The 24,275-nt window shown below is 38.9% G+C and overlaps 1 protein-coding gene across 10 annotated transcripts in view; it reads left to right on the forward strand.

The window, feature by feature from the left end:
* Pdlim5 (PDZ and LIM domain 5) overlaps window positions 1-24,275 on the forward strand; it is a 162,157-nt gene that overhangs the window by 97,307 nt on the left and 40,575 nt on the right. For 6 of the 10 annotated variants that reach the window (XM_041659869.1, XM_041659960.1, XM_041660048.1 and 3 more), the window contains one exon: window positions 22,171-22,358. In XM_041659869.1, coding sequence (XP_041515803.1) covers window positions 22,171-22,358 — 188 coding nt within the window. Of the gene's footprint in view, window positions 1-37; window positions 1,085-17,754; window positions 17,877-18,709; window positions 18,842-22,170; window positions 22,359-24,275 lie in introns of those variants that run through there. The other 4 variants (XM_041660378.1, XM_041660442.1, XM_041660599.1 and 1 more) reach the window with 2 other exon arrangements.

Here is a 24,275-nt window from a genome sequence, read left to right on the forward strand (position 1 = left end):
TTTATGACTCTTCTGTCACTCTTTTTTATCTCCACAGGGAAAAGATACCCCTTCACGTCTTTAGTCCCAAATATACAAAATTACGTGACTGGCACCATGAAGTCTCAGCACGTGCTCTTAACGTACAGTGACTCTGAGCCTTGCTTCCCCACCCAAGCAGCCAGCCATGCCTTTCATTCACCTTCTCTCTTTCCAGTTTGTAGCAGTATCTGCTTCACATTTGTCTCGCGAAAACTAGAACGTTTCTATACTATCCTAACAGTTTCCAATTGTGAAAACGAGAAGAACGAACACGTTTTGTCCTAATTGGTAGCTTACAGATGCAAAACCAAAGGAAAAAAAGGAAGTGACTAGACCCTTTCAGTATATTTACATGTATTTTCACTGTTTGGGTCATGGTTGTCCTTTTGTAAGGTTGATCTGGTTTGTCGATTGAAGCAGGGGTAGATGAACAAATAATGTCCTTGTCTAATTAGGAAAGTGATTTCCTTATGCTATGATATTTCCCAAGTTTACCTTCAAGTTCACCATTAGGGGATGTTCACACTGTAAACATTTAAGAGAGCAAATATGAGGAGGCAGCTTCAGTAGAGAAGACTATTAAAGCTTATTGTGGACTCGGGTATCTTTAAAAGCCTGTTGCTCACGTGGCTACAAAAAAAGATATTTTGCTCTTGCTTGCAGTGGAGAAACATAGTATTGTTTTACTTCAGTTAAAGATTCTGTCATCTACTGAGGAAGTGTATCTAAGCTGGTAGGTGTTTTCATGGAATATCCAAATTCTAGGTGTCAACAGTAAGATATGTAGAAGATAGCTCTGCTTTTTCTTTATGTTGGAGGAAAATAGCATAAAATAAGTTTCAATTTAAATGTTCCTGATTTGGAAAAATATTTTAGTGTTTGAAACTACTGTGTGTTGCTGCTATTCTTACAAAGCTGTATTTTGGGCAGTACAGGGAAATGAAGTATCTGATTATAACTGCTTTCTGCCTTGTAATATAATAGATTGTATAGTAGGTCTAAACTTAGTGATAAATGCATTTTGAAGTTTGGAAAGAATTGTAATAAAGTTGTCTGTACCTTGCTTCTGTACTTATTTCTTTGAGGCTAGTGACTTGCTGTTCAGGGCTTGTTAAAAGGTTACTGTAGCAGGATGAGTCACTACATTGTCTTTTCATTTGGAGAAGTTTTCCATTCATCAGGTTATCAAAATGTGAAAGTAACACATGGCAAAAACCCAGCCTTCTCTTTTGTCCTCCAGAGTTGTTAGTTATTTAAGGCAGCATCTTATGTGAACACTCTATTATCCATCTTCCTGGACAAAGCCAAGAGTTCTTCCTTGTAAAACAGTGATTACTGGGGTTCTGGCCCACATTCAAAGATCAAATTTTAATTTTCCCAGTGTTCTTTACTTCAGTGTCAACGTAGACTAGAAGTATTGTGGATAAGTTGAAGCAACTAATATTAATTTCAGTTAGTAATTTGTTATTATGCAACAGTTGTCCTGTCAGATGCATTTGAAAGTAGTTCTAGGATTTAGCTGTGTCTGCCACTGCCCCTGTGATATGAAGGATATCCTTTTTGAAGTATTTCTTAGATATTCAAAGGCTTGCCTTATGATCTTGATGTTAGACCCAGTGTTTACTGCATCTCTGTCCTATGAAAGAAACTCTTTCTTTTACCAGGCCTTTCTGTACCTAGCAATTATTCATTATTTCAAAAGATAGTATCTGAAAGAAGATTGAGTTAGTGTCTCTGAAAAATGAAGTATCAGAGTAAAGATGATATATTCCCATGAAATTCCAGTTTTCTTGAGTAACTATCGAGTTCAAAGAACCCTTAGAATAATTTTAGATAAATAAAACATTTTTCCTAATACAAAGAATATGTGTAGTACTTTTTTTAAACTTGAAATAGATGGTGTTGAAAAAAGAGTTGAGTACCTTGTCTAATGCCAATAGTATCTAATATATCATCTCAAGTGCAGATGACCGAAGTCGTCTGCCTTCCCAGGAGTGGGAATCGGCGTACAGCCAGCATCGGGAAGATGTTCCATTTCGTCCTGCCAGAATTGGAATTCCTGAACCCAGTGACTCTTCTGGGACAGTGTATATTCCTAGCACAAAAATCTAGCCAGATATTATAAAAGTTTACACAATGTATTTTGTAAGGATAGTTGCCTGATTTATATATGCCTTGTTTGTGTCTTTCTTTTATGTACTTTATAACAGGCTTATTTTTAATATGAAATTGGGAAGTTACTCTCCAGTGATTTTCAACATATTTTTTCCATAATGTTTTACTAGTCAGAATATGGGCGTGTCTTACCCAGTCATCTACTTTTGTTACCTCTCACATATATTACTCTTGTGATAGGGTAATGCTCATTTCATTATCTTTGTGCCCTTAAATATATTATAAAGTCATTATATTAGGCTGCAGAGTAGCTAGTCCATTTTTTCATTCCAAAGTATAGTATAGAATTGGATTCATAAAAATAATTCATTAATTTTCAGAAAAATCCCATCTCTAAAAACAAAAAAAATAATTTATTAAATTTTATTTCATGTTTATTGCTGTTTTGCCTGCATATATTTCTCTGTGAGGGTGTCAGATCTTGAAATTACAGGCAGTTGCAAGCTGCCATATGGAAGCTGGGAACTGAACCTGTGTCCTCTGGAAGAGCAGTCAGAGCTCTTAACCACCAAGCCATCTCTTCAGCCCTAAAACTAGGTTTATCCAGACCAATAATTTTGCATTTGCTTTACTTTTGATATGATTTATGACCACTCACTCATTGATTCAGTCATTCTGTGTTCATTCTTTCATATGAGTAATTATTTGACTGTCAGCCACCAATCTGTGTGCTGTGGATACCACAGTAAATAATGGGCAAACATATAAACAAGATGGTCCAAGGTAATTTTATTAACAGATAATAAAGTAGGTTAATATAAAACAGATTTGGCTTAGGCAGGGCAGGATTGCTGTAGATGATGTGGCTCTCTGTGAATTCAGCTTTACTGCTGACTTTTTGTAGAGAATAAGACCTGAGCTGTGTGATGATCTCAGGCAGAGTTCAAGGCAAAGGAGACAGGTGGAAAACAGTGGGGGCAGGTCTCTAGATCAGAAAACACGTTGTAGCAGAAAGGAGTAGGGGAAACAGATATGAACGTAATTCTTAAGCATGTGAGCAAACAGTTTTTATTCTGAATTTAACCACTTGAGTTAATTTTAAAGTGAAGAATCAGAGCATTGGGGAGGGGGTTTGCCAGCTTGTTAAATAAAGTATATAACTAGTAGTCCAGCCCTGACCACTGTCAATTTATTATTTTTTTCTATTAAGATTCAGTGGAGATTTAGAGGGGAAAAAGGCTTCCTTCCATATACTGTCTTTGTGGTATGCAAGGAACAGAATATATTATGGAACACAGATAAGACAGCAAAGTTGGAATGTAATAATTTAGTTGGTAGGTTTAACGATTCTGGCTTCTCTGTAAAAAGCTGGCTTGATTTATCCCATCCATTAAAATTTCATGACGCAATTAAGTATTTCCTTGGTGATTCTTTGCAAAATAGGTATCATAGCTTAAATTGCTATTAGAAAAAGCAAGAAAGAGAGCGATCAATACTCTCAGATTTGTAGCTGACTGAGTTTCCACTTCAGCGGAGGACCTGATAGCTGTGTGTGTGATGTGTGTGAGCCAGGCAGCTGTACTCTGACTCACCCCAGCACTCACTTCAGTGAGCTGATCCTGTTGATATGGGCAAGAGGAGATCGAAGTCCGATCACGTTGGCCTACCAGAGACAGCTTCTAATAGCTGTTGTGTCTCCAGGACTGCTGTGACAGGTTGCCTGGAGCTGCCTCCTCCACAACAGCACCTCACCTGTGTCGAGTCCTGCTACCTGGCCCCTCTCTTTCCCAGCTCTTGACTTAAGAAGTGTTTCCTAATAAGCACCTTCCATGCTAAACCCTGAAAGCTGGTCACCAGACTTGGTTACACAGGTCCTACAGCATGGTCCTTTTACTAATCTTCTCATCACTTTTTTTTCTTCAATCTACTTTCCTTTCTCCTTGATCTTTGACAACAGACCACAGCCACAAGATTAAAGAAGTCTTTGAAGTAAAAGATTAGTTACAGTGCATGGAAATTAAAAGGAAGATTCATTTACTTTTTTTTTTTTTGCCTTGAATGAAAAGTGTTTCTTTGTTGATTACATTATAGGCCATCTAGACTTAATGAATAGGTATTGTAGGTAGAGCTGTGTCAATGAAGCGGTGAAGGAAGAACTCTTAAAAGGAAAATCATGAGTACATGTAACGTATATCTAAAGGATTACTGTTTGAATGTTGTAAATGGAAGTGTGCAGCATTTTAGAATCCTGTGTATTTGTCTTTTGATGAGCCATTTAATAAATTTTCTCTGGGTACATCTCTTCTCTGTACGTTGTTAACTCTACTTCCTGGTCTCTCCATATCTAATGGGAATGAGTCGGGTAGTGGGCAGGTCCACAAGGCTAGAGATGCTGCTAGGAAGTTACTGAAGATGTGTCCAGTACCAGTGCTGTGATACAGTACCAGTGCTGTGATACAGTGCCAGTGCTGTGATACAGTGCCAGTGCTGTGATACAGTGCCAGTGCTGTGATACAGTACCAGTGCTGTGATACAGTGCCAGTGCTGTGATACAGTGCCAGTGCTGTGATACAGTGCCAGTGCTGTGATACAGTGCCAGTGCTGTGATACTGAGAACAACTGGCTTGAATGCTGCTGTCCTCCCCAGAGTTTTCTTTGTGTGTGTGTGTGTGTGTGTGTGTTTAGTTTTTATTTATTTTTTTTATTGAGAAAAGGAAAAAAAAAGTTTCCCCCTCCTCCCAGCCTCCCATTTCCCTCCCCCTCCTCCCACCCTTCTCCCCCTCCTCCCACCCTTCTTCCCCTCCCCCCACTCCTCTCCCCCTCCCTCTCCAGTCCAAGGAGCAGTCAGGGTTCCCTGTCCTGTGGGAAGTCCAAGGTCCTCCCCCCTCCGTCCATATCTAGGAAGGTGAACATCCAAACTGGCTAGGCTCCCACAAAGCCAGAACATGAAGTAGGAACAAAACCCCTTGCCATTGTCCTTGGCGTCTCATCAGCCCTCATTGTCCGCCATGTTCAGAGAGTCCGGTTTTATCCCATGCTTTTTCAGTCACAGTCCAGCTGGCCTTGGTGAGCTCCCAATAGATCAGCCCCACTATCTCAGTGGGTGGGTGCACCGCTTGTGGTCCTGACTTCAGAGTTTTCTTATTCCATCTCACAACTTGACTTACATATTCTCTGTAATTCACTTTCTCCACATCCACCTCACAGTGGATGTCATGCACTTCTATCTTAATTTACTATACAGAATTTAACTTTCTTGATACCTCTTTTTCTGGTTTTGCTTATGGGTGTTTATCTATATATCCTGACTTTTTACCTTGTTCCTTGAAGACAAGAATCTTCATATAAGAATACAGATTGGAAGAAAAGGCACTCTCATAGGCATGCTATTTCCTGCTGAATGCATTCAGCTGTGAGTATATAGGTAAAGGAAAGTTTACAGAATGATTTGCCTTGAAGATGGATTAGAATCTACGATTCCTCTCCCATTTACCTCTTAATCAGAAAAATACTATATTAGGCAGTCCTGGCAACAAGAAGCACACGTGAAGTAGATTAAGCAATTGGATTAATTCCTAGATCTCCATACCAGAAATCTTGGTTTTCCAGTGAAGCCTGTCTTTTTTGCTGGCAGGTGGCCACCTCCTCAGTGTCTTCATACAGCCTTTTCTCAGGTCAAGCTCACAGGATAGCATAGTATAAAACATGGCAGGTCAGAAGAGTTAGCATTTTAGTTTTCCCTACTTCTATAGGTCACTAGTTATATTGAACTTGGACCCCATTCACCCTTAATTCCAAATTTGAAGAACTTATGGCTAAATTGAGTCACACTCAATTTAATTTATGAATCAGGGTGGTAATACAGCCTAGTCTATAACTATACCATGGCCTTTCCACTCATTTGACAGATATGCATGCACTCAAGAAATGAGTCTGAATATCCTACTCAGGGCTGCCCGTGACACCAAGTAATATCCATAGAACTCCTGGCTTATAACCATCAGAATGGATTTTTACCCGGAAGAATGGATCTAAGTTACTTCTGAACAGAGACCTATCATATTTACTTATTCGTTGATAATTTGGAAACAAACTGCGGGAAATTTTCCTAATACATTCTCTTGCAAGTTAATGGTGTTTTTTTTAAAGAATTTTTTTCACAAGTGAATAAATACATATCTATAAAAGGTGGGAAAAAACTTTCTGGCCAATATCATGTCTTCATTATTCTATTTCAGAAACATTGGTCTCTTGTTAAATAGTAAGATATTTAAGACACATGCAGGAGCTGGGGAGATGGTTCCATCAGTAAAGTACTTGCCTTGCAAACATGAGGAGTTGAGTTTAACCCCCCAAACACAGGTAAAAAAATCTGTTGTGGTGCGTGCTAGTAAGGTGGAGACAAAGGTGTGGGGTTGCTGAATTGGTGTGCTCCAGGTTCATGGAGAGGTCGTCTAAAGTTAAGGTAGAAAGTGATAGAACAAGACACCACATGTTGACTTCTGGCTTCCATATGCACAAGTGCACACACACACAGAGACACACGACACACACACACACACATACACACACACGCCTGTATACACATACGTGTGAGTATGAACACACGAGGCTACATGCTAGTTAAACATATTTGCTACCCCAAACTACTATTCTGTAGAGGAAGTGAGAATTGTTCCCCAAAAGACATTTGCATACATTTTTATGAGATCAGTTAACAATCACACTTAAACCCAAAGGACAGAATGTCAACACCTCCACATCCATCTAATTTTAGAAAGTGATTCTGAAAATACCTAGCTCAAATTCCTCAGCTGCTACTGTCTCAAACATTCCTACACAGTATGTATGACAATCTGGAGAAGAAGCAGAGGTCAACACTGGGCACACGAACAAGTTGTCTTTGTGGGTTGAAAATACAGAGTATTTGTGTTTGATCTGCCTTCATGCTCTGTTGGTAAGTTGTTCTGTGGTATAGCAACAGCGGGTTGGTGACTGTAATGCAGATGTTGCCATCTGCTGAATTTACGTGGTCATTACACTTGAGTTGCTTCTGAGAGCAGTCCTTTAGAAATCTTTGAGACAGTTCCTAAGTACTCTGTATTTTCATGTACAAATTGCTTTCTGTATAGCTCTAAAAACTGTTAGAACTTTGCAAAAACTATTAGTAACTCTTTGCCTTTTATAAAGCTCTTTTATTAATAAAAACAAGTATTTGTGATATGTAGACTTGACTCATCTGTAGAGTCCAGAAAAATGGCAAGCACCATGCCTTAGAACATGGACAAGCTTACAGAGCAGTAACCCTTATGCTATGATGCCGCTTGGGTTAAGTTTTTTTCCCCTACCTTCAAAGAGGCAAACACAATGTTGTTATCTGTTCAAAACTGCAATATCAAGTACATCTATCTCCTCCAGTCTTTCTAACATAGTCCACAAGCTGAACAACTTAGAAGCATTGGTCATAGACAGCTTCACCGTGACTGTCTTCAATTGACCCCTTTTGCTTTTCGTTCATTTCAAGTATTTCAGCCACACCGACATTTCAGAGTACTTAACTATTCGGCTTTTACCTTTATATGATTTAGTTATTTTGGTAGTATGATTGTTTTTAAAGAAATTAGGCTAGTACATTACATAGTAAAAGTGATGAGGAAGGATATTTAAGCAACTTAATTTTCCTTTCCTTAAAGAACTTGGTTTTCTTTCTTTTTTTTTTTTTAAAAAAAAGATTTTATTTCTCACGCATACAGTGTTCTGCCTGATTGTACACCAGAAGAAGGCACCAGATCTCACTATTGATGGTTGTGAGCCACCATGTGGCCGCTGGGAATTGAACTCAGGACTTCTGGAAGAACAACCAGTGTTCCTAACCTCTTAGCCATCTCTGCAGCCTGAACTTGATTTTCAAATTAAAGCCAGTGTTGCTTGTCCCTTCTCTTGCATTTCTCTACTTTGGTACATACTGAAAAGCTGTCTGTTGAGCTACCCCATGTCTGCCTTAGTGACAGGTGCTCATCTCACAGATGCAGTTAATTGTTCTTTGGGAGTCTGAATTCACTTCTTTGCACAGAACATGCCAAGGGTGGATAACCATGGGGAACTTTTGAAGTAACTTCGTCTTTTCATGCACTTTATTGTTTATGATGGTAGTCTACAAATTTATAAAAAGGAAACTGAGAAAGAACTGGAAGATTTTTATAACTTCAGATGCTTCTATATCTTGATTAGACAGTGGATAATTTGAAACTCTTATACAGAAAAGGAACATGTTTAGACAGCTGTGTTAAAATCGAGGGTATCAATGAATCAAACATTCATAACTTTTATATAAAAGAAATTTGAAGCATATCACATGATATTAAGAAAATGTACCTTTTTCTAGTTTGCTTTTTGTTGCTATGCTATATACCATGTTCAAAGAAAATTTGGGGAGGAAAAGGTTTATTTGACTCATGCTTTCCAGGGCACAGTCAATCATTGAGGGAACTGTGGTCGGAAGTCAAGGCAGCAGTTGAAGCAGACACCATAGAGGAACTCTGCTTACTGGCTTGTGCACTGGTTCACGCTCAGCTAGCTTTCTTACACAGCCCAGACCCACCTGCCCGGGGTTGATGCAGCAGACACGGGGCTGGGCCCTCTCGCAGCAGTCTCATTCAAGACAGTTCATCACAGACATGATGAGTTCTTTAATCCAGGCCTCCTCTCCCCAGGTTGCTTGTGGTTGTGTCGGGTTGCTGATAAAGGCTAACAGGCACATGCCTCTGCGTAAATCAACAAAGTGAAGCTACCAACCGACACTAATTTGGGGTATTACGTAAAGGAAGAAGCAGAAACAGAAGTGATGCTTTCAATATTTCAATATGATTGTGAAACTTGTGTTAATGAAAGAGATAAAGGAGCAAAAATAACCCAGACTCAGAAGCACATAGTGAAAAGGTTTTGATTTACTTACCTTGATTCATAGACATCATAGTTGAATAGAATAGTTGGTTGCTTCTCCCCATTGATAGCTTGCATGGGACCTTCTGGTGACATGAAAGCTTGTCTTCAAGCAAGAAGTATTCAGGTCAGTTTCCAGTTCAGTGGTCTCTGGGCCCTGTTTCTGAAGTGCATAATGTCATCAGCAATAGGAACTTACCTCCTACCTCTCTGGAGCAATGGAGGCCCAAAGCAATAGCCTGTAATGGTTTGGGAATGTCTTGAACAAACATCCCTGACCAACAACTCAAAAGAAGGCTTTTTGTGCCCGATGTTTGAGTTTTTGTTAGATGGTCTTTGATTCTTGGAGGGAGCCTTGTCAGCTCAGATGGGAAATTCCATTTTGATTTTGTATGTTTATTGATACATCAGCCTCATGTACTATAGGTATTTTTAGGAACAGTGAGTTTGCTGTACAATTGGGTTTTCTAGGAATGTCAGAAGCTACAACCAGAAGTTTCACCAACATGACTTAATAAACATGAGTTGAACAAGGACAAAAACAATAGATATGCAAACAAGTATGGGGGAAATCCCAGGAGACCTCAACTGTACACTACAGGGTCTACAGACCCCTACATAAGAACTACAGGCAAATAAAGAATGCTGAGAGCAGGAGAAATAGTCTTCCCCAAGGACGAGCACACTAATGGTCACTCCCTAGAACATACTACACATCTGTAACATTTTACAGCTGGAGTAGAATGTTCTTTTCAGAATATATTTATAAATATACATATGTCTATGTAAAAACAGCTCATTAAAGGAGAGGCCATGAGTTTGCAAAGGAGCAAGGAGGGTCACATGGAAGACCTTGGGAGGAGGAAGGGAAAATGATATGGTTATAATCTCAAGAAAAGAAAGGTTTGCTTTTGTAGGGAATTCATTCTTGCATAATTTGCATAGAATTTCTTAAAGTCTGAATGAGTGAAATTAGCTTGTTACTAATGGAGCTGTTTAGCATCCTGTAGTCTACTTTCTTTCCTCCATCCACTACAGCTAGTGGATGGTTTTATTATAATTAATTTAGTAACTATACTAAATGAAATAGTTCAGAAAATTTCCATAAATAATTTTAGGACTTATATTGTACATTTACTGGAAGGATTATGCAACTTCTACATATGAAATAATGAGAAAACATGTTCTTGTCTTACTAAAATCTTAATAGTCTTTTGAAATGAAATTAATGTTACAAGTTAATAAGATCATGAATTATGGAAAAATTACTTCCAGAACATTAAATGCTATGGTGTGAATGAAATATAATAAATAAAGGAAAAGGTAGTTTACAAAGATACTTGAGAGAGATTCCAAAGTTCTCTTGGGTAATTGTAGAGCCTGCAAAGGATTTTGAATATTGCCCTAAGTACAGCAAGTGCCCACTGAAGTTTTTAATACAAAGAATGATATGAAAAAAAAAATTAAGGCACTTTGACTAAACCAAGACAAGTCTAGATTGGGCAGAATTTGGTAAGTGTAAAGTAAGAAAGAAAGTAGATAATCGTTCCACTACTGATAAAAAGTGCTTAGACTATATGGAGAAAGGATGATGGCTATGCTATGGAGCAGGAGGATGGATTCAAGATGCAATTTCAAGGTAGAATAATAGGGACATGGTCATAGAACTTGAGGTCATGGTGGAGGTAGTGTATGTACAAGGTTTCCTTCCAGGTTTTTGATAAGAATATGGCCATCAATTTGGATAACATATTTTGGGGGCCGTCTTAAGAGTTTATTTTGAAAAAAAGTTAATTTAATTTTGGTATCAGGTACACGATTTAAAAGTGAATTCACAACATAGGCTGCTGATGACAGATCACTAAGATAGAGACACTGTTATATTGAAAGAATATAATGCCGTTCCCCAAATTATATTGCCGTGACAGTGACCTTGAGAGTAGGAGTAGTCAGTGAAATACTGGCGTATGGCCAATAATGGGGTCATGGCACTGCTACCAGAAGAGATGAATTGGTCAGTTAGATCAGATACCAAGACTAGGTAAAGAGATGATTCCCCTGTGTAAGGCAAAAGTAGTGCCAAACTCATGCAGACAAATTAGAATTGTAGAATGGGTTAGCACTGCAGACTTCCAAAATGGAAACATTTTGGGGTCGTTTCATAGTGTTATTTATTTAACAATATTGAACATACATTAAAATGATGATAGCACACATATGTTTTGTAGTTTTTAACTACAATAAAAACATGATAAATACACTTTTTTGTTGATTTGTTTTCCCAAGACTGTCTCTCTGTGTAGCCCAAGCTGTCCTAGGACTTGTTCTGTAGACTAGGATGGCCTTGAACAAGGTTTACCTACCTCTGCCTCTCAAGTGCCGGGAAAGGTGTACACCACTACCCACCAGCCTGGTAAAGACTGTTGATAATCCAGCTTAGCTATGAGGAACTCCTTAGTGGCCCTGGCAAGAACATGGTTTTATTGGGGCAGAAGTGTGACAAGTGGTGAGTAGACAGTTATTTCGTTTGACTGTAAAGGGGCATGGAAAACAGGAGATAAAGGTAGTTTGTTGTTGATGATGATTTCTTTCAAAGACCCCATGGCGTTTTGACATGCCTGGTGTAGGAGGAGAGTTCAAGGACTGTGCTTGAGAGAAAAGGAGTTGGAGAGCACAGTCTAAGGTTACTAGACAACTGTGCAGGCTGCAGGCCGGAAAGCTTTCTTCTCCTTTGGTCTGCAGAGTGGCAAAGGTGGTCGTGACCGATTTGCCTCATAGAGTATTAGCATGGCTGCTAATGGAGACACTTAAGCCTGGTTGCAAAGAAACACGCAGTCTGCAAGTAACTGAGAAAAGCGGTCTAAGGCTGCAAGCTCGTTCCTGCAGATATGTCTGGGGGCAGGAGCACCAGTCCCCTGGTGGGAACCAGTACTCATTTAAGCAGTAGATAAGGCAGAAAGCTAGACCGCTCTAAGTCTGCTATAAATCAGAACTTTCAACTCTAAGAGGAATGACTTTTAGGGATGTCAGAGAGAGAATACACGGTGATGTCTACTCCATATTAAGTGCAGTAATTTAAAAATCCCCACGAGTCTTTATGGAGGCTGGCTAAATAATAGATAGGACACTCCCCAAATACATTGTTCATAACCTCAGAAATCTGGCTTTTAAAAGCATCATATATATTTTATAAATTTTAATCCTCAAATATTTCACCAGCATGGCTCCTAAAAGCAGGAGAAGAATTCTTCAACCCACTCTTTAAAAAGTAAACTCTTTGTGTGTGGATGCACCCCTCGCGGTCCTGAGTTCCTTGCTCATGCTCTCTCTCCTTCTGCTCCTGATTTGGACCTTGATTTCTGTCCGGTGCGCTGACAATGAGGACTACTGAGAACTCAAGAACAATGGCAATGGGTTTCTGATCCTACTGCACGTACTGGCTTTGGGGGAGCCTAGGCAGTTTGGATGCTCACCTTACTAGACCTGGATGGAGGTGGGTGGTCCTTGGACTTCCCACAGGGCAGGGAACCCTGATTGCTCTTTGGGCTGATAAGGGAGGGGGACTTGATTGGGGGAGGGGGAGGGAAATGGGAGGCGGTGTCGGGGAACAGACAGAAATCTTTAATAAATAAATAAAAAAGTAAACTCTTATTGTTAGCTGGCATATAAGTAATGAGAATTAGTTACAGGTCTCCTAAAATTGAAGGGCTTATTATAGTATAGAATACATTCTATGTGCATGGTTTTCAAATCCTAGTCATTTCTTTGATCATGTATCTTTCTCTAGGCAATAGCATTTGATTAGCTCTGGATTGTAACATGTCGTTAGAGGTACAAATGTTCTAGGACAAATACACATATCATGAGTTCTGTATTTGAAAATAGGAACTTTCATTAATTCAGTTGGTAAATATTTAATTGTTTATGCTAAGTACTTTACTATACTTCATTTTATATGGATAAATATCACGGGTTCTCAGTTTAGGAAAATTTTTGTTTGTTGAGGGAATCTGACTTTAAACAAATTGGCCACACGAGCAGTACAATATAATAACAACACCTTACATGCAGACAAGAACAGAGTGCTGTGAACACATGTAGCAGTGACAACATCACAGAGGAGGGAGGGAGGGAGGGAGGGAGGGAGGGAGGGCGGGCTCAATGAGAACCCTGGAGAACAGCTAGCATGGTCAGCTATCCTCAGCTCAGTGCCGGAAGATTTAAGCAACACATGATGAAGTTTGCACTTTAAAAGGGCAATCTGATAGCTCAGTGTTATTCTCTTTCTCTGGGACAAAGCTCAGCATCTTTTCTTTCTTTTTTTGGCTTAATAAATGTCCAGATCACAAACACTTTGAGTTTTGTGCGTAATATAGTGTGCCATAATTTCTCAACTCTCCACAGAGTATGAAATAGCCAGACATGCATAAATGAAGGAGCTTAATGGTATCCCAATAAACTTTATGTATACATGCCAAAATATGAATGCCATAAACTCTTGATGTGTGAAGTCATGAGAAATGTTCTTAATTTTGAAAAAAAAAGTTTGGTGCATGCCTTTAATCCTAGCACTGAGAAGGCAGAGGCAGGAGGATCTCTGTGAGTTCGAGGCCAGCCTGGTCTACAAGAGTTAGTTCCAGGACAGGCTCCAAAGCTACAGAGAAACCCTGTGTCCAAAATCCCCACCACCCCCAAAAAGTATGGAAATCATTCTTAGTTTGTAACCTTGCGAAAGGAGATGGTGGCTTTTTTGTATTTTATTGTAGCTTTGCTGTAGTTTACTAACTTGTATAATTTTTTATCTTTTCCTGTACCTCTCATGATACTTTTTAAAAATATGGCACGTTCTTAAGTTGTTTCTAGTTTTTCAGCACTCTAGTAAAGAGATGACCAATTCTAAATGAAAAAAGAAAAAATGAGACTATAAGTACTCCTTTTCTAATTCTTTACCTTACTATTACATTTTCCATGGACGAATCAGTGTAATATAGCTGGCCTATTCCATTTTTCCACATATGGGATTTTAAGAAAAAAGGTAATTTTGTCTTTTTCTTGTTTAATTCCTTCCAGTGTTAGATTTGGTGCTTGCTTGCATTCAAACCAATACTTTGATGTTTTCACCTTTTCTTTACCTGGTAATATCTTTTCTAAATTTAATTTTGTCATCCTGTAGTCATTAAAAAAAAACACACAATGAAAACTACTACAACAACAAAACATGAAAGTAGGAGAGAGATTTAGGAAGGAGTTTGGTGAGGGCACATAAAAGCAGGTAAGGGATGACTTTGATCAAAGACCATCTTTATATTATATATTTATATGAATATAATAATAGTTAAAAGAGGGATTGTAGAATTGAGAATATCAGTAGAGTAAATTGTATACAAGTGTTATTATAAATTTTTAAAAAAGATTTATTTATTATGTATACAATATTCTGCCTGCATACGTCCCTATAGACCAGAAGAGGGCATCATATCTCATTATAGATGGTTGTGAGCCACCATGTAGGTGCTGGGAATTGAACTCCTCTGGAAGAGCAGCCAGTGCTCTTAACCTCTTAATTAAAATTTTTTAATTAAGCAAAAAGCACCAAGCTGCTTGCAACTGTTGGCTGTATAATTGGATAAACTGCTTTCTTTATATACATCAAGATGAATACCATCCATATGATTTGAGATCTATAAAAAAATGTTTTGCTTATTCCTGCTTGCTCTTTTCTTGTATATTACCCAAGCCAGTGGAAATAGTAAGAGCAGACTAGGGCCAAATTCCATTTGAACTTTATTCTGTGTGCAGTGTTAGACAACTTAATACGTTCTTGGAGCTGAAGTGTTCTTATGTAATTCAAAACTGCATGGTCACTGAATGGGAATTTCCACCCACCTTTCCCTTTTAAGCATAATCTTTTATCACATGACTGTAGCCGTGTTGAATGATTTGGGAGAAGAGCAGTCATCATATGGTGTCAGAGACAGTATTTGTTTTGATTTGTAGATACAGACCTAGACAGTAAGAACCAGCTAGAGCGGTGGTTCTCAACCTTCCTAACGCTACAACCCTTAATACAGTTCCTCATATATTAGTACCCCAACTATAAAATTATTTCACTGATACTTCATAACTAATTTTGCCACTGTTATGGTTTGTAATATGGTTTCTGATATGCAGAATATCTGATATGTGACCCCAAAGAGGTCACGACCCGCAGGTTAAGAACCACTGAACTTGAGTATCCCAGATAGGAATTACTGACTTAAATAACGATATACATGGTGAACATGGTCTCAACTTTTCATTAATCTTTCCTTTGCCTTGTCCTTTTTCACTTCTGAAAACCTAGGTTTGACAGTTCTCTGGAAGACCTACTTAAGAGCGGACCTCACCCACCTGCAACTCCCCACGTGTTAAATATTCGTAATCAAATAGCCACACTTTCTAAAGTAGCAGCCACTTACTCTAGGTAGAGTTCTTTTCTTCTCAGTTGTTTCTGTTTCAATGCTGGTGATAAATCTAAATACTAAACTCACTGAAAATGAGAGCACGATCATGGATTAAGGAGCTGATGTCATTATTCTTTGTGTGCTTTGGTTTGGTTTTTAACTTATACTATAGAATGAGAAAATCTGTGTCTTGTTTATGCACTTTGTGATTTGCTAAATGAACTGAGTTTGGCTTAAGTCTGTTCTTAAATTCAATCGTGTATCTCTAAAAGAAGAGAGAGATGTTTCAAACATCCCAGACATGTTCTCAGAGTATAGGGGAGAAAGATACTACCTGTAAGATGTTGATAATTCTTTCATATTATTCCTTTTATCACTGGATAAAGGAACTTCATTAGTTTCCTCTTCTCCCAACTACGGGATGGGTTAGCTGGATGTATTTTTAGCTGACTATTTTATACCATGTTTCTATTTATTACTCACCATCACTTTTCCCCAGTGGCAACTGCTGACTCTAAAGACAGTGATTCAGAAACCCAAACAAACATTAAATCACTAGGTAACTGTTCATCTTAGCACGCTTTGTCATTCTGCATAAAAAGCATCTTTATTTTCTCTCTCCTGGCCCCATTCTTCTTTTTCTAACGATTCATAGTTCAAACTTAGCCACACAGTTCCATTTCATGGATTACTTAAAAAAATGTGTACATCACGTTTCTATATAATATGTTAAACTGACTTCCTGTAGTTTCTTCCCTTTTTTTCCAGTGGTTTATAAAGCTATGTCTGTGGAGTTGGGTGCTTCCCAAACTCTTTAGAAAAGATTGTAGACCTAGGCCCGCCCTCACAGTTTCCTACAGCTGTAGCCTGTGTTGGGGTTTGGCCCATGATGTGTTGGAGGTGGTCATTGTGTCACAAACTTTTAAGACAAAAGTAGTTATTAGTAACTTACACCCAAAGAGGAAGAGGGAAATCCCACACCATGTTTTTTAAGACTATCCTGTTTAGTTTAAAATGAAAAAAAAAACTTAATTAAAATTTGATAACCAATTTTAGGAGTACATTCCTATTGCTGGAATGTAATTTCCTGACCATATATTTTATTGTTTGAAAAAATAAATACTTTAAGTCTTAAGTACTCTTCTGAATATGAAATTTTATCTCATTTAAAAATGTTACAGAGCTAACTCAAAATAGAAATGGAGAACGTCACAAAGAAGGGGAAGTTTTGTTACTTATTTTCTTGTAATTTATATTATTTGTATTATTGTATAATGTTATTTATATTCTTGTAATTACTGTTTTTTTGGTTTTTCGAGACAGGGTTTCTCTGTGGTTTTGGAGCCTGTCCTGGAACTAGCTCTTGTAGACCAGGCTGGTCTCGAACTCACAGAGATCCACCTGCCTCTGCCTCCCAAGTGCTGGGATTAAAGGCGTGTGCCACCACCGCCCGGCAAAAGGTTTTTTTTTTTTTTAAAGATTTATTTATTTATTATATATACAACAGTCCTTCCATGTATGTTTGTATGCCAGAAGAGGGCACCAGATCTCATTATAGATGGTTGTGAGCCACCATGTGGTTGCTGGGAATTGAACTCAGGACCTTTGGAAGAGCAATCAGTGCTCTTAACCTCTGAGCCATCTCTCCAGCCCTACTGTTTATTTTTGAAAAGAGTCTTACCATCCAGAATAATTCAACTTAGATTATTTTAAAGTTATGTCTTGTTCATGTTAATAAATGTTGCTGCTTCTAAACATGTAGGCAGTTCTGCTTCTAAAAACACATCTCATTAAAGTGCCATGTCCTTGATGTACATCTACTCCGAGACAACACTTCTCATGTAAAGCCTGTTTAGGAAAATCTCCTTATCCGTGCTTATAGAAATCCGGTGTTTATTTTCAGATTCGGTTTCTACTTTGTTGTATATGTGTCACTCTTCCAATATGTGTTATATAATATCAATGCACTTATCATAGGAGGGGGTATAATTGATATTTTAGTGTGCTTGGTGACAAACAGTCTGCCTTAGGTAGGCTCACACATTTAGTTTAAATGTCTGGAATTGGGGACATATAAGTAAGTGCCTAAACAGTTGTCACACTTTTAAATGAGTGGCTCACCTTTATGTCTAATACTGATCTAGAGTGCGTGCTGACTTGTGTTTATTCTGCTGCCTTTTCTTACTTTCATTTCCTCTTCCTCTGTCTTTCTTTCCCTATCAGTATAAGCAGCTCTACAAGGACTGTAGAAGGTTCTGGAACCTTTTCTGCCTTCTCCCCTCCTGCTAGATACAGTGCTGCAGTTGTCAGTGGTGCGGCTGCCACTGTGTCTGCTGCTCTTGCTGCAAAAACCAGGTAGAATTGTGAGTGTTGTGTCTGTCTGTGGTCCCAGCAACCTCCAGTGTCTGGCAAGAGAGAACAGACCTGACCCGTCCAGTTGTAGGATTCTATAATGAGCTCCCCCTCGTGTGGTGAGCATTTCATACAGGTTGTGGGTAAATCCATGGGACTGGAGAATGTTCTTTAGTTGCTCCCTGTCTCTTTTTGCACGGCTGCCACTTACATGTGTCTCCCAGTTGTGCCCACTATTATGGAAAGTCCTACAGACTTTTCATAGCTTCCAGTTGTGGTTGAAGCGGAATCAGAAAGAAATCACGTATCTGTTGAGGCTATCTTATTCCACAGCATGGGTGAACTGAAGCCTAATTGCTCTCTGAATCAGCCCTTCTGTGATCTTTGTTTCTATGTTACTCCTATCACATTTATTGGTTTAAATGCTTTTGAAAGTCAGCCTTGAGTGACTGTATTGAAAATTTCAACTTTTTTTTTTTTTTTAAGATAAAGTCTCTCTGTATAGTCCTAGCCATCCTGGAACTCATAATGTCTACCAGATGGCCTCAGACTCACAAAGATCCACCTGACTCTACTTCCTAAGTACTGGGATTAAAGGTGTGTGCCACCACGGCCAGCCAAATTTCATCAATTTTATTTCAATGAGTAAAATAATATAATGAATTCATAATATTCCTATTCATTCTTCTCCACTGCTTTGCATTGCTTTTCTCTCTTCCTCCTTCCTATTTATCTCTCATTCTTAAAGGAAATATTGCAGATCATAGACTGAAAACCCACTTTCTTCTGTGGATACTGCGTGTTTTCACTGAAGCCCTTCTCTGAATGCTTGCCAGGCTCTCCGGCCCTGAAAACTCCCAGTCCCTAATGAATGCACTTTGCATCAGCACTGTTCCCAAGCCTCTAGCTTTTTCCTGTCTTCAGTTCTCCGAAAAGTCAAGTGGCTTTATCCATGTTAAGGAAAGCAGGTACTATGGGAAGGAACATGGCGCATGACGTGTGGAGGTTTGCTTCCTCTAACAACGTATTAACTATGGTAACAGGCCATATGAGAAACTCAAAGAACTGTTTATCCAATTTGAGTTAGCTGCAATTTCAGTGTAATGCATTTTAGTGTACATGCATGCTATTTTATTTGCTCATCAACTCACCTTTTAATCCTCTGTGATATCTTTTACTAGCACATTTGATGTTTGGTATGAAGTTATGAATGTTTGAACTGTAGTGGAATCCTGACTTTTATCACATGACTATAGCTGTAGTACTTCTTCTAGAAGCTTGGATGGTTAAATATAAAATACTATATTATAGCCATTTGCCATAGAGCCCAGAGCTAGGTGGATATCATTCCTTTTGTCAACTAGATGTAGAATTTGGGTGCTTGCAGAAGAAGGTGGAGAGGGGTACCTGTTGTGTGAAGTCTGGGTGGGGAAGAAGTAAACATAGTACAGAGAATAAGGCTATCCAGAGCCCATAGTAACACAGCAGCAGGAGAGCTGATTTAGGCATATAAATTATAGCCGAGTCTCACAGACCTTGACCAACATGCTGTCAGCTCTCTACTCTGTTAGTGACCATGCCCACTTCAGTGTTTCCATCGTCTGCCTGAGTGCCTCTCAGTTAACAGGGCTGTCGCTTTGTAAGGCACAGGGCTTGTGCTTTGAGTGTGTCCATATTAGGATTGCACCCTTTGTAGAACCGCATCCATCTTTCTGAAGATTGTATTTATGAGTAGTACACAACAGATAACCGTGTATCGTCAGCCACATAGATGTGCAAGGGTTGCCAAGGTCTTTTCATACCTCGGGCCATTTAGTAGTATTGCTCCTTCTGACAACCAGACTCACTAGCCTTGGCATTGGATTCCTGTCATCCAGTTTACTGCTTCACAGATTTGGCAGGTATCCTAGAGGTGAATTTTAATTTCTTCAGATGATAATATGGTAATGATTTGGACTTGAGTATTTCTGAATTTCATTTTGGATATAAGCTCCTTTTTAAGAGTTTCGGTTTTCTAGCTCATTTTTTTTATGATCCACGTGAGTAATTTAATCTCAGAATAGAAAGTTCCTGTGTATAGTATTTTAAAGCTAATTTATTGGCAATGATTAAATATATTGAAGATAGTTTTTTCATGATTTGGATATGTTTATTAGCCTTTCATATGTTAAGCTCACATTCTATACCTTAAATTGGCCGGACACTTTATATTTATTCTGTTTGGGTTTCATGGGCTTTCTGTCACCAAGTGTAAATTGCCTTATTTAAAGTTTAGATAGATAGTAGTCTCTGGAAATAAAATAATGGCCTATCCCAAAGCCTTTAAAAGATGATCATTTATCCACTATTCAGTAATCTTTGAACTTTTTCCATTAATGTTTTTGTGTTGACTTTAATGTGTGTTCAACATTCATATTAAGTGGCACTTTTTTACTATTTATAAGAATTATTAAATTTTTTAAATTTTTCATTGTATAGTATGTTTTATCATCTAGCAGGTTTTAACTTCTCACTAAACAAATAAGGAATCATAGAAGATGATGACAGTATTAAACTTAAATTTGAGAAAATAAAAATAAGGAATGATATTTCAATAAAATTCAAGTATTCTATGATTTCTCAAAATTGTTTTGGGTCGAATATTCTGGACTACAACTAGGTTTTTATTTCACTATAGGAACCCACATGATTCCTATACAGCCATTCACATGACTGTGAGAGAGAGACAGAGACAGAGACAGAGACAGAGACAGAGAGAGATGGATGGAAGGAAAGGAAGGAAGGAGAAAAAGAAACAGGGTTCTGGATGAAACCTGAGCTGCAGGGACTCTTTACTAGTGGGCTCACATAAACAAGTTTTATTCCTGCAGCAGGAATCATAGCATATGTGCACAGCAGTGTCTGCTGCGGAAGCCCATTAGAGATGGAGGAAAGGTGTTATTGGGGCATAGTACATTAGTCTCTCTGTCCCCAAATGGGGCCAAAATTCTAGACTCGAAATGAAAACAGGTATCAGCATAAGCCATATTGCTTACACAGTTTCAGACAGTGAGACACTCGTCATTTACAGATAGTTTTATAGCATTGTAGGGGACAGTTTGCCCAACCAAATTCCCACATGCTAGCTAAGGCTTTGCAAATAGACCTTCCTAAGGCTAGGCTAGGCAGTCACATATCTTTCATGCTAAAAGTTAACTGAGGTTCAAGAGGCTTCAGGGAAGAAGGTACTCTCAATCATTTGGTAATTGAGTGAGCAGTGAATCTGAAATGTAACTGAAGTAATCATACATTGTATAATGTATTTTACTGAAGTCATTTATAAAGAATCTTATTTTTGGTAGTCTTTTCCTATAGCTGTGTATTTCAATTATTGAAAAATTAAATGTCTGTGCATAGAATTATTTAATCTGTCTATATTAAAGCATATAATGTATAAAAAATAGTCATGTATAAAAAATTGGAAGTTTATTATTGTTGTTATTGCTATTATTATATGCCACAGTCTAGAAAAAATAACCACTTTGACATTACTGTGTGATTCCAAAGCTTGGATTTTATAGTTTTGGGCTCTTTAAGTTATTAGTCTGGATATACATGTATGATTATAAATATCAAATGGTTTGGTAACCAAAGCTACACGATCCTCTAAACTAAGGTGTTGATAGGAATAGACGGGAAACCACTACTGCAAGGACTGCTTATATAATTTTCAGTAGTACAATTTCTTGTAGACTTGTTAAATAATTTCCAGCATTCAGAACAAATGTTACCTGCTTCTTTTCCTTCTTGACAAGTCGAAGCCCTTCATGATTTCAGAATTATTTTTGTATTATTTGCATGTGAAGCACTGGGCTTCCTTGTGGTATCTTCATTTAGACGTGACTTTTGTTGGTTTCTCTCTGCTCATTTCCGTTTCCCCACGGACACGTTCCCCCACCAGTGTCCTCTCCACTTTAGCATCACGTGTGTTCCATTCACTTTCAGGGTTCTCTCTTTTTTTTTTTTTTTCGTTTTTTGAGACAAGGTTTCTCTGTGGTTTTGGTTCCTGTCCTGGAACTAGCTCTTGTAGACCAGGCTGGTCTCAAACTCACAGAGATCCACCTGCCTCTGCCTCCCAAGTGCTGGGATTAAAGGCATGCGCCACCACCGCCCGGCTACAGGGTTCTCTTTTTTAAAAATAAAAGATCATCAGTATTTTGTTTTTCTTAAAGCTCTAATAGATCTGGAAAAAAAAAAGAGTCGTTGCTAAATTAGATTGTGCCCCCTCACCACAGCTATCTCCTTCCCTTCCCTACAGTAGCACTCAGGAGCCTTCTCAGCAGTCAGCATCACCTGGAGCTTCACCTCTGAGCAAGTCTGAGAGCTTAGAGACCCCAGGTTCAAGCAGGCCAGGCGTGGCTGGCCTCAAGACGGCTGCTGCCTTCAAGCCTGTAGGATCCACAGGTGTTGTCAAGTCACCAAGCTGGCAGCGTCCAAACCAAGCAGGTATTTTTTTTTTTAATCTTACTTGTGGCTTTTCTTTGAAATTATGAAAATGTGGTCTAGCGTGTACAGTAGACTTTCCTAGTGAAACCATTCTCAACCTTGCAGGTTTAGAAGAACTATAAAGAAAGTCAGTGGTTGCTTTGCTCTTCAGAGTGCCTCGCTGTCACCCTCTGTGCCTCATACAGCTGCCCTTTGCTTGTTCTGGAGAAGTATAGAGCACAAGGACAAAACACTATAGATAGGGCATTTACATCCTTAACACCCAGCACCTCAGACTCGGTGAGAAAGCTCAGTTCTCAGTCAGAACTCTGAAATCACCCACCTCTCTGACCCTTGGTCTTCTGATACATAAAATGCAAGAAGTCTAAACCTTACTTACTGTTTCTCCAACATAAGCAGCATTTATGGTTAGATCGCAGTAGCAGCTCTGTTAGGAGTAAGGATGTAACTTAGTCAGATCCTTACTACATCAGTCAGGAGACCTGATCCAGAACTCATGTAGACAAAACTTTCATAGTTGTGTGTGCTTGTAACGCCAGCATCAGGTCTGAACTGAATTGAAAAAGGAAGGTCCCTAGCCTGCCTGGCCTGCTCAGCAAGTCGCAGTCTCTCTCTCTCTCTCTCTCTCTCTCTCTCTCTCTCTCTCTCTCTCTCTCACACACACACACACACACACACACACACACTAACTCTCACACACTCCCTCTCTTAAATGAAGGGTGAAACTACACAAAATGTTGCCAGCCCCAATTCAGCTTCACATCTTCTCCTGGATGATGGTGTCACATAAGTTCTTTTTACTACCTGGCCATTTTTTTCAATCTTGTATCTAATGATCTCAAGTATCTCCAAGCCCATTGACATGTTTGCTGTGCTATGATAACAACAAATGCAGTGTGTCTGAACGTGTGATTTCCTACCCTGGGCAATGGCACATCCACTCAGTCATCAGCAGCAAATTGTGAACTTTGGATCCCACTCCGAATTCTCACAGTAACTAATGTGAGCTGGCTGTCTGTTCTAGTATTTATCAAGCATTTTTTTCTCTTTTGCCATGCGAGCTGTTGCTATGTCTCAGACCCTCATTATTGTCTTGCTACTTAATGTACTTTGTAACATGCTGTTGATTCTGTGGAGAAGCTAAAAGCATTTTTTTGCCCCTCAGTATGCATGGAAGATTGAGCAAAAGCTCACTTGCAGATGCACAAATCCCTTATTGTAAATGACATAATATTTGCATTCCCTGATGGCCAAAGATGTTGAACACATTATTAGCCATTTGTATTTCTTCTCGCAAAGAACTCTTTTCAGTTCTAATGCCCATTTGGGGGTTGGGTTACATGTTTATTTGATGTTTAGGGTTTTTTTTTTTTTTTTGTCTGCTCTAGATATCAGCCTTCTATTAGATCTAAAAGTGTTTTCTTGTTCTGGAGGGGCCCCTTTACTTGATTGGAGATTTCCTTTAATGTAGAAAAGCCTTTTAATTTCATAGAATCCCATTTGTCAGTTATTGGCCTTAGTTTCTAAATAGCTGGAGTCCTATTCAGGAACTCTTTACCTGTTCCAGATCTTTAGTGTCCTCCCTGCTTTTCCCATTAACCAAGAGCAGTTCCAGGGTTACATGCACAAGACAACAGACTGGGCCCCTCCCTATTCTGGACTGGTTGAAGGAGGCTCATGAGGCCCCGCCCACCCCTTCCTGGGAAGCTGGTCACAGTTAGTGAGTTGCTATGGATGGGCACACTCTCTTTGTTAGTGGTGTCGCCACTAATTAAGTTGGCCATAGTCAAGTAAGTGGTCCTCCACCATGTTCATGCTTCCAACCCTTGAAGCTCAGTGAGTCCCCAAAGTATACCTTTGTGCTTCTGCTTTAGCCTGTTCCTAGGTTACCTACTCAGTGCAGTGTAAGGAACGTGT

Source organism: Microtus oregoni, unplaced genomic scaffold, assembly GCF_018167655.1.
Source record: "Microtus oregoni isolate MIOR12 unplaced genomic scaffold, Mior012 000000F_ref0000247, whole genome shotgun sequence".
In the NCBI taxonomy this organism is placed as follows: Eukaryota; Metazoa; Chordata; class Mammalia; order Rodentia; family Cricetidae; genus Microtus; species Microtus oregoni.